Consider the following 15,778-nt stretch of genomic DNA (forward strand, 5'->3'; position numbering starts at 1 on the left):
CTGTACTCTGCAGGTGTCCAAGACTATGGTGTAACTGTAGATGCAACTGGAAGCCACACTGCCAAGTCAGAATAGAGTGACCCATTAACAGAATTACTTGTATGACCTCAGCCTTGTATTCCTCAGTTCATTACCGTTCTTTCATTTGAATTTGCTTCTAGGAGAGCCAAGGCACTTATAGATGACATAGTGTCCAGGGGTCATGAGTCGACCAATGGCCAGACAGGTTCTATGCAGGAAATGATCATCCCTGCAGGAAAAGCTGGCCTTATTATAGGCAAAGGAGGAGAGACCATCAAGCAGCTGCAGGTAAGACTAACGGTACTTTGATAGAGCTCTGATGATTCAGATCGTTTCTACTGTATGAATAATGGGGGGGGGTTCCAGTGTCACCTAATACCAAAGCCCAGTGAACAGTTTAACATACTCAAGTTCACTATGATGTTGATCTCAACATCTTCTATCTGTATTTGATGTGACAAATCCCTCCTGCAAATGTCTAGGAGCGAGCTGGAGTTAAAATGATTCTTATTCAAGATGGATCCCAGCCATCCAACGTAGATAAACCCCTACGCATCATTGGAGACCCCTACAAAGTGCAGGTACTCTTATGCCAACGAGAGATAGTTTTGGATAACTAACTTGGGTGTTCTATGTCCCTGTTTGTCTTATTCTAACTCACCATGTCTTCCTTGGTGTTTTTGTAGCAAGCAAAGGAGATGGTCAATGAGATTCTACGAGACAGGGATCATGCAGGTTTTGGAGATAGGAATGAATATGGATCAAGAATGGGAGGAGGTGGCGGCATTGATGTAAGTAATGTCTGTTTTGTTTTTTTAAAATAAGACAAACTTATGAATGAACATGCAATGATGCTTGTTTACCGTAACTTTAATGGATGAGACTCAACAGCTTTGACCAGTTATCACAGGGTTGTTTTTTTTTTTTTTTTAATTCCATAGATAGCTGTGCCACGCCACTCTGTAGGAGTTGTGATTGGTCGTAACGGAGAAATGATCAAGAAGATCCAGAGTGATGCTGGAGTGAAGATACAGTTTAAACCAGGTGAGCGCACCAAATGGTTTTGGAATAAATTAAACTGTTGTATTTCACAACATGTCATAAGTACAATGCCACAAAAAGTTTAAATTCCAGTATACTGCCTTGGCTTTGTGGTAAAACAAAGATTATTTAAGGCTAAATCTGTGAAGAGAAGATGAAACCTAAAAAATTATGCCTTTTGTCCAAAATAACACTTTCCTTCCATTTTGTTGTCTAGAAAAGGCCATTTATAGTTTTATTTTCTTGTATTTAACCTAATGTAGCTCTTCTGACCTTTTGTCATGTGTTACAGATGATGGTACAAGTCCAGATAAAATTGCCCATATTATGGGGCCACCAGATCAGTGTCAGCACGCTGCCTCAATCATCACTGGCCTACTACAGAGCATCCGTGCCCGAGAGGAGGGTGGGCAGGGGGTAAGTACACAGCACAGAGGCAGTGATTTGATTTCTTGATGTCTGTTGATGACACAAATACCACTAAACCTGATATGTGATGTGTTTCCTCCACAGGGCCCCCCAGGACCCGGTGCAGGGATGCCACATGATGGGAGAGGGAGAGGTAGAGGCCAGGGGAACTGGAGGAGGCAAAATGCCTGTTTGCATTTCTCAGTATACCATGAATATATTGTGCAATTATCAGTGGGAGAGCTAACAATTAATTGCAAGTAACAATACCATACTTCCAAAAAACATAATTGTAGGTAAAAGTGCTGCACTTTTACACAAGACAGTAGGATGTGAAGTTGGCCTTAATTTGTTGGGTAGTTTAAAAACATGCAATGGCCTGTATGAACGTGGATGTTGTTTCAAGACATTCCCCAGTATTAAGTCCTCTCTGAAGCACTGACTTCTCTATTTTAAGCCTTGGTAGCAACATAATGGACAACTGTTCCACTCATTAAGTAACTTTGAACCATCAACCAACAGACCGGCGCGTTTGTGGAGATATCCCGCCAACCGCCGCCAAATGGTGACCCAAACTTTAAGCTGTTCATCATCCGAGGGTCCCCGCAACAGATCGATCATGCAAAGCAGCTTATAGAAGAGAAGATTGAGGTGCATTCATGTGATTCACAGAACAAAAAATACTACACAATTCAAACTGCTGTCAAAAGATATCATCCTTTTTTGGTTCGTGGTCTTAAAGACTTTGTGTGTCTGTTTTCCCCAGGCTCCGTTGTGCCCTGTTGGCAGTGGTCCTGGTCCAGGAGGTCCAGGTGGTCCGATGGGTCCTTATAATCCCAACCCTTACGATGCTGGGCCTCCTGGTGGTGCTCCTCAGTAAGTCCAACCCACAAACATCACTTCAATGCTGGGAATTTTAGTTTTTGCTATAAATAAGCAGTGTTTGAACACATTTCAAACTGTCCTGTTCTCTGCAGTGGAGCTGCACCTGGTGGTCCCCAGTACTGTCCTCAGAATTGGGAAAATCCCTACCAGCCATGGCAAGCCCCAGGTCCACATGACCCCAGTGGGTAGTTTATTTTGTGCACTCGCTTTCATTTATCCCAGATATTCTATATCCATACCTGCCTCAAAAGTTATTTTTTTTAAAAGTTGCAAGGCACTTTGTAAATGGTTTGAGGTGTAATTCATTCATGTCATTACACATTATTTCCTCCACCCCCAACCCTCAATAGGTAAGGCAGCAGCAGACCCAAACGCAGCATGGGCAGCCTACTATGCACAATACTATGGCCAACAGCCAGGGGGTGCCATGGCAGCGCAGAATCCAGGAGCCACTTCAGCAGCACCAGGGGACCAGAGCCAAGCACCACAGACTGCTGGGGGCCAACCAGACTACACCAAGGCTTGGGAGGAGTACTATAAGAAGATGGGCATGAGTAAGTAGACTCTACAAACACACAGTTTTGTCTAAATATATTTGGGCAAACTGAGGTTTTGAATTACAGTGTTTTGTTAGTAAACTGAAAGTCAACATTTTCAAACCCAAGCTTGAAAAGTTTAAGCAGTGAAATTATGTTAAACTTTAGACAAAATATTGAACTTGCCAGTGTAAAAGTGGACACCAAATTTTATTGTAGTTAACTATTTCTTAATTTTTTAACAACTAAGGATTCACAGCCATTAAAATATGTCCAAGAGAACATTTAACTTGCCATGTAGAGATCCACATGTCAGAACTTCAAATATTATTTTCAAACATATCAGACAGCTTGTCTTAATGAAATTAGTTGAATTGGTCAATCATGAGTATTACATTACTAGTTTTAGAATGATTAATTTAATCACTTATCAGATGACAGTTGTTTTCTGCAAATTTAAATAAGTGCACAAGTATGTGCAAATCACAGGTGTGTTTGTGTATCTTGTGTTTTCCCAGCCCAGCCAGCTGGAGGGACAGCAGCTGCTCCAGGAACAGCAGCTACTCCTGCAGCAGGTGGAGCTGCAGCTGGAGGCCAGCAGGACTACAGTGCAGCCTGGGCGGAGTACTACAGACAGCAGGCTGCCTACTATGGACAGGCAGGACCGGCGCCTGGGCAGGCAGCTGCTCCACAGCAGGGACAGCAGGTACTATAAGCAAAACCGGTGTCTCATGTTAACTTTGTAGCTACCAGGGTTTGAGAAGCTGCCATTTACCTGTCAAGAATGTTTTTATTGGCCAAAATAGTTAATTTTAGTAGAAATGTTTCCCAGCAGTTTTCTTTGTCTTAAAATGTGATACTGTGACATGGTAAATATAAAAACAGCCGGTATTTTTACCTAAATTTACTCACTCACTTTCTTCATCATCATTAAAGAATGAGGCCAGTCATATTCTATATTAATAGTTTTCTATATTAATAGTATACTTTCGATGTCCTTCATTGTCACTGTATCAACTGCTGACAACATCACTGCAGTGTAATGTGGTGTCTCTATGACGACAGCTACACCGAGAGCAGTGGAAAACCAAGCACCTGGTACAAAAGCGAGTAGAGTTGAGATGGTAGCAGATGGTGGAAAAGAGGCTTTTATCTGTTGTTCAAAAACAAATCAGTGAAGCGCACCACTGCACTGATGTTTCTTCATTAGCAAACTCCAGAAATGATCACAAATAACTAACAGAATGTAAACAAAACTGAGAGGTCGCACAAAATCTCATGCATGTGCAGTTGATTCTAACTTCAGGAAATTGTGGCCAGTCTGGGGTTTCATTACAAAAATAAAAAAGTCAACCAGCACAGCAGTGTGTTTCCCTGATGTGTTTTTAACCATTTTTAAACAACAATGGAGATCTATCACACAGACGAACAAGCTAATCCAGGACTGATAGCTGACAGACATTAACAGTGAGTGGAGGCAATTCACTGCCAGTTTCAGTCTCTGTATGGAGATTGCTGAAAATACTATTAAGACAGAAAATGATTGGCCTTGTCGTTTAAATCATGCTCTATTGAGTGTTGCTACATCAGTAAATTAGTTCTGACTTCATACTGTAGATACTGCGTGCTTTTCACTGATGTTATCGCACTTCTTATTAGATGCTAAACTGCATTTCGCTGCCTTGTACTTGTACATGGGTAATGACAATAAAGTTAAATCTAATCTAATCTACATGGATGTAAGAGGAGGAGTTTAGCAAAATAACTGGCTTGGATAACCATCCTGGCAGTGAGCAAACATGGATACACCTTTGTGTTTAGGCAGAGTAAGTAGCAGTCACTTGATTTGATCTAATGTAATTAGTGCAGTTAAGCCCATTTAAAGCCATAAGAACATGCAAAAAAAAAAAAAAAAAACGGTATCAAATTTTGTTTTAGCACACAGGTCTTACAGATCCTGCATATAATTGTGTGTATTAACATGCACACAAACCATAATGAGAGAATTTTCACATTTCTTTATAAAACAAAGACTGTTTTAATTACATTGTGTGATGTCTCTTTTCAGGCCCAGTAAACGAGTGTCAGTCTGTTGGACGATTGCAATGGGTCTCTGGACTTGTTCATTTTTTCTGTCAAGTTTTCTCTTTGAACTTTAATAAGAGTGACCATCCGCCTAGACATTTTCTATTCCTTTTTTCTTGTTTTGTTTTTTTTTTTAAGTCACTGAAGGAAAAAAAAACACATTTTGTTCATGCATTGAACACAGCATGAAATAACTACTTGGATTACTGTCCGGCTTGTCCCTTCACCCACACCATGCAATTTTTTTGGTTTTGTTTTTTAAAATGTGAATTAATAAGCATCATTGCTTGCAAGCTAGCACAACATCAGCTCAACACTGGCTCACATTTAAATAGTTTTCCCCTTTGACTTCCTAAGGGTAAAAACTGTCAATTGGTATTTTGAATATATTCAAAAATTGTTTGTAAAAAAAGACAATTGCAGGCTTTTTGGTCTCTTTTTTTAACTTCATTAAAAAAAATCACTTTCAGTGTTTAAGTTGCAGGTGTTATCTCTCCCTGCTACTACAGTTTATTTTAATTTTATTCACTAATTATTTTGCTGAAGGGGGTTGTATGTATGTATACAGTGTATGCTGTTGAGCAGAAAAGTGTGTGTAAGGTGGCTGTAATAAAGCACTAACTATCCTACAGTCTGTAGGTTGGTTGTGTGTGTACGTACGTATGTGTTTGTGTGCTTGACTGCCTTCTGTTAAATTCCTACCAATTTATTGTTTGAAGTCTTTTCCAGTAGTTTCCATTATTTTACGCTGATTTTGTTAATATTTTTACAGCTTGTTTTTAAATACTTAAAATAAAAACATTCAAATCGCCAGTGCCGTGTGTGATCACTAGTGTGCACCCCATTTTAGGCCTAATGTTTTGTCATGTCAGATAAATTACCTGTTTGACTTCACATGTTATCTTCCATGCTAGAAGAGGCAGTGTTGTATCAGTCACACTTGGATCCTGCAGAATGTCACCTCTGTAATGACCTACCTTTGTTTTGGTTTTGATGGACGTGTGCACCGGCGAGTAAGAGCACTCGCTTGCAGCCTGTGGACCAATCAGGACGGCTCTGGACGCAACGATGGGTAACAGTGTAGTGAGAGATGGCGCCCAGCTCGAAATCTGAAAAGGACTATAACAAACAGAAAGCTCAAAGAAAGCATAAAGACCATGTCGTGAAGCTTCTCATGCATGGCAAGGTAGGCATGAATCAACAAAATGTGTGTCCTAAAACACAAAAGAGTGGTTCAGAAATAACGTGAGACTTCTTCAGTGGAATACTCATTTTCAAGAGCTTCTGCGGCTAGCTATAGCTAGTTGCTAACTAGTTAGCTCACCGGCTAACTATTAGCATTTAAAGGCAAGCAAGCGGCTAGTCATCTTACTAAATGTGAAAACCTTTCCTTTATCTTTATGTTCCAGTGTGTTTGTCTCAGTTCGGTTTTGTAAGGGGCTCATAGACATCCTGATGTAAGCGGTATTAGCATGCTAGACATTAAAATGCCTACTGTATTGTACAGTTAAATCTCGATCAGCGTTAGCTTCGGCTAACGTTAACCTCTAGGGTCTTGCAGTGCTACACAGTTCATAAATGCAACGTCCATCGTGTGCTAAAATATTACTGTGCTTGATACGGCATGAGGGTTAATCTCCCTGTGGTTTGTGTCTGAAAGCTCTTCCGTACTATTAATGCCATATCTCTGTCGTGTGTCACTGTGTTAATTAGGTTATTAATATCTGTGTGTACTCTCTCTCCTCTGTTATCCAGCTATCAGGACAGTTTTCTCAGCGCCTGTTCAGGAAGCTCCCACCTCGAGTGTGTGTTCCATTAAAAAACATTGTCAGCGAGGAGTTCCTGAGAGCAGGGTCAGTGTGTGTTTACAGTCTGTGGTGTTTACTGAGTGGGTTTATTATGATTAAGTCCATGGACTCACACACTGTACAGTACTGCACTATGCAAGGCACAGTGAGTGTGCTTCAAACTGAACAGTACATTGCTGTGTGAATCAAGACTTAATTTTTTTCTTTTCTCATTACCAGTTATAAGAGAAGAACTCATCACTGTGTTTGCTGATGGAGAATAAATACCAGTTTTTCCAAATGTAAAATGTGCAAACACAAACTCCACACTGATAATGGAGATAAACACTCAGTTTTATAATGACGTTTATTAAAAGCTGTATTTACTGTCAATCTGTAACAACATAGCTGATATCTAATCTGCTTTACGGTCTGTACGAGTGTCAATACTGATCTGGAGTGTCAGTGTAATATTGTTCTGTCACCTTTGTGGTTCTAGACACATCTTTCTTGGCTTCACCAAATGTGGCCGCTACGTTCTGTCCTACACCAGCGACTGTGGAGAAGATGATGACTTCTCCTTCTATATCTACCATCTCTTTTGGTGGGAGTTTAACCTGCACAGTAGACTCAGACAGGTAAAAGAATGGAAACTTGCCCCATAGTTTGTTCTGTCCACCGGTTTCACAAGCAGACAACCAATGCAGTACAAAGTCCCTCCTATGACAGCTATAAATGGAGAACTTAGATAAGGCAGTTAAATGCATGTTTCTCTAGCCTGTTGTCTCGTGTTTGCTTTTTGTCTTTAGGTCCATCATGTCCGTTTGTTTGCTGGTGAGGAAATCTACAGCGACCTGTACCTGACTGTGTGTGAGTGGCCAAATGATCACTCCAAAATTGTCATCTTTGGCTTCAAGTAAGGAATAATGAACACACTGATGAACAGCCATGTGGCGCTTTTTCAGCCAGAAGTATGTTTTTTAGTATGTAGGTAATAAGAAATTTTGTATGTTTCTACCTACTAGTACACGCAGTTCAAGTTCTGTTCTGATGAATCTAATGATGAGTGATGAGAACAACAGAGATATCTACATTACCGTCGCTTCCATGCCTCCCCCTAAACCTTGCTCTTACTGCTGCCCAGTTCCCTCAGCCACTACCATCCGCACAGGTAAATGCAAACAAATGCACCACTCTGCTGACCTCACTGCCTCTGGCTCTCTCATTTGACATTTTGATCTCTCCCCAGGAAGTGGTGAGTGTCTGGAACATGGCTATATGCTCAACAGCAGGTACCAGGTGGTGTACCCATTCCCAACTTTCCAGCCAGCTTTCCAGCTGAAGAAGGACCAGGTCATCTTTTTAAACACTAGCTACTCTCTGGTTGCCTGCGCCATCTCACTCTGCCCAGGTAATACACAGCACATTTCTCTGTCCTTGTCTGTTTCCTCTGCCTTTGATCCTTTATGCAGTATTATTAATTTGGTAGGACTGAGGGAAACACATTTTTGATTTGATAGTAAATGTATTGTAGCTCGGTTATGTTTCCAAGCCTCCAAATTATTTGTCTTTCACTGTATCACATTGCTCAAGATAAATTGATATATCTGATGCTCATTTGCATTCTTGTTAATAGTCTGAGATTTGTTAATGTTCATGCAAAATATTCAGTCGTTGCATTTCAGTTTCCGGTTATTTTTCACTTCTGTCTCCTTGTATGCGTCCTGCAGGTAAGCAGGGTCAATCATCGCAGATCCTCTACACAAAGAGAGCAGTTTTGTCAACTCAAGCCACCGCATACGTTTCCCTCACCTCCTCAGCCTCTTCTTCCTCACTACCTCAGGGATCTCCTGAAAGCCGACTGCCACTTAGCAGACCTGCTCTGATCCCCTCATCTCCTAGCCAGTCGCAGGCAGCTGTGAGAGCCCGGGAGTTTGCAGCCAACCTCTTCAAACGGGCCCAGGGAGGAAGAGGAGGAGGAGGGGGGAAAGAAACTGAGAACCAGCAAGAAACAAAACCAGGAGACAAAGCGATAAATGTAGAGAGCAGAAAAGAGGAGGGGGAGGACGAAAGACGGACTAGTTTACCACAAGCATCAACATCAGGTTTGAGCCACAATTCGCATCAGTGCCCAGAACATGTGATGTCTCCTGAATCCTCTTCCTCATCTCCTTCATCCCCTCCAACCCCATCCTCGTCCCAGGAGGTTGGCCCTAGCGAGCCTGGATATGTAAACTACTTACGCCTGCACTACTGTCTCCAGCAGCCAGGGGCAGCAGAGCAGAATCCAGGAGGTGCTGGAGGTGAGAGGCAGAGGAGGACAAAGGGAGTGAATGATGAAAATGTAACTTTGGTTTGGTCAAGCCAGAAGCTGCTAACTGGTGATCTCCCTGCTATTTCTGTCTCTAGGTTATGAAGATGATAAAGTTCAGCTACCTTTCACGGTCACTGATCTGAAAGGACGGAACCTGCAGCTGGTCACTGGACCACATCGTGGACAGGTGTGTGTTTGGACCATGATAATGGTGTTTCTAAATTTAAAAAATTAGTTTATATTGTCACTGATCAACTGAAGGCAGACCCCGATGAAGGCTTCATGCTGAAACATGTTGGTCTTTTTATTAAAGATGTTCAAAACACTCCAAGTGTTGCCGAACCTTTTCCTTTCCAATTTGTTTAATCCTTGTCTGTGCATCTTGACAGTGGGTGAAGTTGTGCCAGAACTTTTTGCTGTATCTTAATTTCTGGTTTAGGCATGAAATATTGTGTACCTGGGTCATTCTGTTATTAAGACAAAAAGAAAGGATTAACATGGCCAACATTGTACAGAAAAAGGGTGTGTGATGTGTAACAAGTTGTACCTTGTAGGCACATATGTAGGCATTTTTCTCTCAAGTATTTTACATGTCTGATATCACAGTCTTATGGTATAAAGGTTAAATTGTCCATAGTTTATTTCATTGACACTTGCTTTCTGGCCCTACGTTGTTGGGTGGCTTGGCTACAGCTGTTTCAATGGGATGGCTTTCTTGAAAACGCCATACATGTAGCAATACAGCAGTCACCTTCTGTTCCAAAATTTGTCATGAGAGTAGGTGATCAAATATCCAATATGAAAAAACGAATGACTGCTTTTAATGTTACCCACAAGTCTGATTACACATTCTACAGTCTCACTTACAAATCTGCATGTAACATCCTGCAACTTTTATTACTGAACCTCCATTCTGTTTGTTTTCATTCTGCTCTGGTTACATAATGACTGTTCATTTTCAGTCACGCCAGAACAAACATACTTCGCCTGTGTTAATACTGTTAGTGTATTTTGTGTTTTTCAGATGTCTGTGTCATGTGCATATGAAAAAACAAAACAAAACAGATATGCTTCTCTTTTAACCCAGCTGTCAACACAGGGCCACATTTTACTAGCTCTTTATGCTCATTAACATCAGAGCTAATATGCTGCTCATGCTGTGCCATCTGTTTGGACACAGAGGTTTTAATTTGTGTTTTCTCTCTTGCAGACGGTGTGTGTGGAGCAGTTGACTCTAGACTTTGAGTATCTTATCAATGAGGTGATCAGGAGCGATGCTGCCTGGGCTTCTCAGTTCTGCTCCTTCAGCGACTATGACGTGGTGATATTAGAGGTCAGCACACGCCCACACACAGTACTGCTCCGTTATGCACTACCCAGCCCTTCACCTACACCCTGTCTCAGCTAATGTAAGAATTTGGAGCCTGCTAGCTTGAGAGTCAGCTGTAATGATGTCTAGCTTTAAACCTTGGTGTGAGGAGAGCAGCAGACCAGAAGCACTATTCACATATTGATTGACAGCGGTGTGCTCCCAACTCTGGCCTTCTCTGATTGGTTAAAACTTCAGGAGGGGAATATCTGTGCACTGCTGCTTATCTGTTCAGTCAGTTCTGGTCACAAGTGCCTTTGACAGCATCTCTCCACATCAAGATATGTTTTGGATCATATGTCAACTAAAGGAAAACATAGCTGTTTTTGGCACTTTGTCTTAATTTAATGCTTAACGTTGTATATAGAGAGGACAGGAACCAAGGGCAGAGAGAGAGAGGTATGACTTTGAACTGTGGATGTTGCAGTTATTTGGAAGAGCCTGCATATAATGTGTGTTTGATTTGTATCAGGTGTGTCCAGAGACCAACACTGTGATGATCAACATTGGCTTGCTGTTACTGGCTTTCTCCAACTCCGATGAGGAGCACTGCAGGTGCGTGTCTTCCTCTCTGCTGTTTAACTCTGTCCTAATTCACTCAAAGCTTCCTTCAGCCCTTCATCTCATTGGTTTTAGATTATGACCTCTGCCAAGGTTGGGGGTTATGTTTTTGCTGACGTTTGTTTTCTTGGTTGTTAACAGCATAACTCAAAGCATAACAAACAGATCTTTTTTTGGAGATGTAGGGCCCACGGAACAGTTTATTAGATTTTGGTGCTGGTCTATGTCATAATTTGGATGCAGGAATATTATAAAAATTACTCACTATTGTGAGAGCTGGAAAGGCTGCTTGACTGTATGTGAGCCCCCTTGTGACCAAATTGTGCAGCTATACTGCTGAGCACATAGGGACAGTGGTAGCTGTCCATCCATTGTCAGTGGAAAACTAGGTGGTGTTGTTCAGTACATCCCGCTGTGCAAGACACGGAATGAAGGAACCCAGAAGGACGACTGCCCAGAGTTGGGGAAAGGTCTATTCTATGCAGCGGCAGCTAGGTGAGATCATGATGGCAGAGATTTTGAGCCAGACTCAAAGCTGTTATTTTAATCTGTAGGGCTGGTAATTATGCCTTTTTATTACGTTTTGGAATTTTGTCAGGCCATATGGTCAGTCTGTCCAAGTAAAACCAATTTAGAATTTGTTCTGACGTTTTTGGAGCTGTGAGTGCAGGTTATATGACCAACCGGCTCTGTTAGCAAGCAGGTACTGTACATCTTGTTCAGACCGCAGTAGTCTGTTACTCAGCTACTCTTTGTCTTCAGCAACAGTCACTTTGTCTGGTTGTTAGTTTTTAATTGTTTTTGTTCCCAGGCCAAACACCTACCATTCCAATCTCCAAGTTAGCTGGGACCTAAATACTGGCATATGTTGCACTGTGGGCGTTGGTGACCTTACTGAGGTCAAGGGTCAGACCAGGTGAGCTACTGCCACTCCCTCTCATACACTCCTTTCTGCTTGTTTAGCTGTTACTTGTTAAGCTGTGTTCAGTTCTGTTGTGAAACGTGTCAGTGTTTGTCTCTCTTGTCAGTGGGAGTGTGTGGAGTTCTTACAGGAAGTCCTGCGTGAACACAGTGATGAAGTGGCTGGTTCCTGAGAGCAGCTCCCGGTATATCAATCGCATGACAAATGAAGCTCTACACAAAGGTGAGTTAAATACACATTTGTGTACATGTACAGCGTCCTGATATCTACGACAGACCCTCTGACAGAGACCAAAAAGTGTCTCAAAATGTCCAGAGGATTCTCACCCATTCAGATCATAGTCCAAGTCAGAAGCCAAATACGACTGCATCAAACCAAACAGCTGTACAGATTGGTAACACCCCAGGAGTATTTTGTGTACATGTGAATTTCATATTAACTATAAATCTCTTTTTATAAATTGGATGGAAACAGAAGTGTTACCAGAAAATGACAAGTGTTTGTGGAAGTGATCACCTACCTTGTGTACAGTTACCATGCTGTGTGCAAAGTTTGTTTTGTCTTTGTTGGCAGAAAGCTGTTTAAATTGATGCTTACATTTGTTAATAAAATATAGGCAAACATAGCTGAACTGGATTGCTATACAGCTTGGATCTTATTTCCTAATGTGTCAAACATACAACATTAATACTGTCCCAGTAAGCTGACAGAGAGGCAGATTTTAATTTATTATTTATAGCTGTTTTTGTTTCCTAGCCACTAGTACAAGTTTTAAAGTCCTTTCAAACTAGCTTTTTGATTAGTGTGTTTGTGTAGATAAGTGTGAGTTCTAATTCAAATCTCACTTGTCTCTTCTCACCCGTAGGCTCATCTCTGCAAGTGTTGGCAGACAGTGACCGATGTACCTGGATTGTATTATGAAGACAAATGAGGGCCACAAGTGTCAAAGCAGTGGCAACTAATGCACCTCCTCACTATCTACCTGGCCTCATTTTTAGTTTTGAGCATGACTTTAATCTCCGCAGAGCTGCACATGTCCAGTGTAACATAGTGAAAACATGTCAAACTGAACAAAGAACGCTCTAGGTGAAATGCCACCAAGATAAATTTATATTAGGTGATCTGTCTAACGGGCTACAGGTTTAATTGTTTAATCTTTAGTTATAATTGTGTACTGTATTATTGCAACCATCAAAACCAGGAGCTCATCTGAATGAAGTTTGTTTTTACCTTTTCTTTTTATACAAAACGGTGTACTTTTAAGTGTGTGTGTGTATGAGTGCATTTTGTGCATGTGTGTCTGTGTCTGTATCTGTACCTGTGTGACACTGCTAAGGTGAATTCACAGAATAAGTGTGTGCATGTGTGATGTGTCTAACATTTGACAGATTTTGCTGCTTCTGAACAAATTGTTTCCTCATCTGGCATGGACCAGTTCAGTCTGTCTGTGTTGATTTATAAGGCCGCAGTATTTAAAGTGAGACAAGGTGAAACTGGCACTGCTCCATTTGGCCTCTACCATGGAAGTAGTCGTGGTAGGTGCATGTTCAGCTAGTTGACAGTCATGGACATGGAAGTAAGATCACATTCTGTTGGGAGATTTTGTTAAAATAAAATGTTCAAAAGACTTGTTGGGGGTGACTGGTTTTTAAAATCATTTAGCAATATTGTACACCCAGGTGGTGTATAATGTGCGCCAGTACACTTATATTTTCAAACTGCACTTTAATAGCTACTTTCAGTTCAGGTGGATTTGTGCACTGAAATTTGTGATGCAAGTTTAGGGATATAATTTTACATTCCTTGGCTTTTTTTGGCCAGTTTTTCAGAGGAGGAGTTTTTGGTGGAGATGCAGACTTTGTAATTCTTGGGGTCCAAGGTAGCATCCTGACTGTGTGCGCTGTTGAAGGGCTTAACAACAACTTTTAATGTGTGTTAAACCACCTGTCTAAGCCCTGTTCAACACTGCTCTCTGTGTACTGATTGCAGTCAGCTCCAGGTCTAAGGCTTTGTTTAGACCGACCGTTAATTTTCACCAGATCCAGCTGCGTTGCGTTCTGTTTGCAATGTGATTGCCGGAGCTGGTCACTGCCAGTCTAGTCAGTGGTTGTGTTTCCACCATGTCCAGCTGTGTTCTGTCTCCAATCTGTCTCACATGTGGCTCTGGTGTACTTTACTGAGGATACACAGCTAGACTATTTTTTGACAGATGGCACATCTGGGATAATTCTGACAAACTGGGCCCCACTAATCAGATGGCGCATTGCCAAAAGATATCTGTGAAATGTTACAAATAGATTAGCTTATGAGGATGGCTGTATTAACATCCGAAACAGCCACAAATCTTTGATCTGTGTTTCATAGTGACTTAACTGTAAGAGTTACATTTTGCCCTTAACAGTAGTCTTTGTCTACTGCGGTCAAGTCAGCTCTCATTTGTTTTTCCATGGTCAAATGAGCTGCACCTGAAATTTAAGTGTGCCTAGAAACCACGCATTACACAAGTTTGGAAACGCATTGACTATGTCCAGCTTTCAAACTAAGACCTCTGAGAAGGACATGAAAATGCATATAATATAGCCCATTACCTGCAGCCTATTCTGTCTCATATTACTAGTCTTACAAACATTTTTACTATATCATTTAGAAGAAAATTCAAATTAAAAGTCCCATATGTGTATATTGAGCCCCCTCAGAGAGACCCCCCCACACACTCACACACACACAATGGCACCAAGGAGATCTCCTCCAAAGAAGACTGACCCATCCAGCCCAACCAAGATCGTTCCCAAGACCGGACCACCACAGCTCAGCAGACCCCCGCCCCCTAAATCCAAAGGGTCTGTTCAGTCACCTGCAAACAAAGAGAAAGTATAGTCCAAAGTTAAAGCCCCCATTCCTCCCAAGCCCCAGTTAAAGAGTGAGAATATGTAAAAATGTAAGAGAAGTCGTCGAGGGCTGGATCCCCTCAAATTATCTGAGCAAGAAACCTTGGTATGAATGTGATCTTCAAACCATCACTTCAGGATTAAATAGACAAAAGATTAAAATTAACAAATTATCATTACTTTGTAGCTAATTATCTTTTTTTAATTTATAAGTACATTATCTTTAAATTTACATTGTTTAATTTTTTAAGGATATTTTAAACTGAACCAGCAATAACACATGACCTTATGGGTCTTGTAATGTTTACTTGTTTTTATTAAAATATTACCTGGCCTCTCTGACCTTGTCCCCAAAACAGCCGACCTGAGCTGTCCCTCTGATGTGCTCATTCCTAATCCTGTCCATCCTGGTCACTCCTAAAGAGAACCTCAACATCCTCATCTCTGCTACCTCCATCTCTGCCTCTTGTCTTTTCCTCACTGCTACAGTCTCTAACCCATACAGCATAGCTGGTCTCACTACTGTCTTGTACACCTTTCCTTGGATTCTTGCTGACACTCTTCTGTCACACAACACTCCTGACACCTTTCTCCACCCACTCCAACCCGCCTGCACTCGCCTCTTCCCCTCTTTCCTACACTCCCCATCACACTGGACTGTTGACCCCAAATACTTAAACTCCTGCACCTTCTTGACCTCAGCCCCCTGTAACCTCACTGTTCCACTTCCCTCCCTCTCATTCATACACATGTATTCCGTCTTACCACAACCGACTTTCATTCCTCTTCTTTCCAGAGCAGACCTCCACCTTTCCAGGTGTTCCTCCACCTGCTCTCTGCTCTCACTAAAGATCACAATGTCATCCGCAAACATCATTGTCCACGAAGATTCCTGTCTGACCTCATCTGTCAACCTGTCCATCACCATAGCAAACAAGAAGGGACTCAAAGCCGATCCTTG

At 41.6% G+C, this 15,778-nt stretch overlaps 2 protein-coding genes across 2 annotated transcripts in view; both read left to right on the forward strand.

Annotated features, from left to right (window-relative positions):
- Nucleotides 1-5,789, forward strand: part of LOC109957913 (far upstream element-binding protein 2) — a 10,607-nt gene extending 4,818 nt beyond the window's left edge. Inside the window, 12 exon segments of the mRNA XM_074527630.1 lie at nt 162-309; nt 504-602; nt 708-812; nt 963-1,065; nt 1,355-1,479; nt 1,576-1,660; nt 1,937-2,121; nt 2,237-2,346; nt 2,448-2,536; nt 2,706-2,909; nt 3,410-3,597; nt 4,960-5,789. Of these exon segments, the coding sequence (XP_074383731.1) occupies nt 162-309; nt 504-602; nt 708-812; nt 963-1,065; nt 1,355-1,479; nt 1,576-1,660; nt 1,937-2,121; nt 2,237-2,346; nt 2,448-2,536; nt 2,706-2,909; nt 3,410-3,597; nt 4,960-4,968 (1,450 nt within the window). The 3' untranslated portion in view covers nt 4,969-5,789.
- An 89-nt stretch (nt 5,790-5,878) lies between these two features.
- dcaf15 (DDB1 and CUL4 associated factor 15) lies at nt 5,879-13,554 on the forward strand. The gene is made up of 13 exons (XM_020596157.1): nt 5,879-6,162; nt 6,732-6,829; nt 7,263-7,401; nt 7,573-7,679; nt 7,789-7,934; nt 8,013-8,174; nt 8,494-9,066; nt 9,173-9,264; nt 10,288-10,410; nt 10,919-11,001; nt 11,819-11,923; nt 12,036-12,151; nt 12,795-13,554. Exons 1-13 carry the CDS (start codon nt 6,067-6,069, stop codon nt 12,848-12,850), a joined length of 1,896 nt encoding a protein of 631 aa, XP_020451813.1. The 5' UTR covers nt 5,879-6,066; the 3' UTR covers nt 12,851-13,554.
- The last annotated feature ends 2,224 nt before the right edge of the window (nt 13,555-15,778 follow it).

This window comes from Monopterus albus, unplaced genomic scaffold (assembly GCF_001952655.1).
Source record: "Monopterus albus unplaced genomic scaffold, M_albus_1.0 scaffold29.1, whole genome shotgun sequence".
Taxonomy (NCBI): domain Eukaryota; kingdom Metazoa; phylum Chordata; class Actinopteri; order Synbranchiformes; family Synbranchidae; genus Monopterus; species Monopterus albus.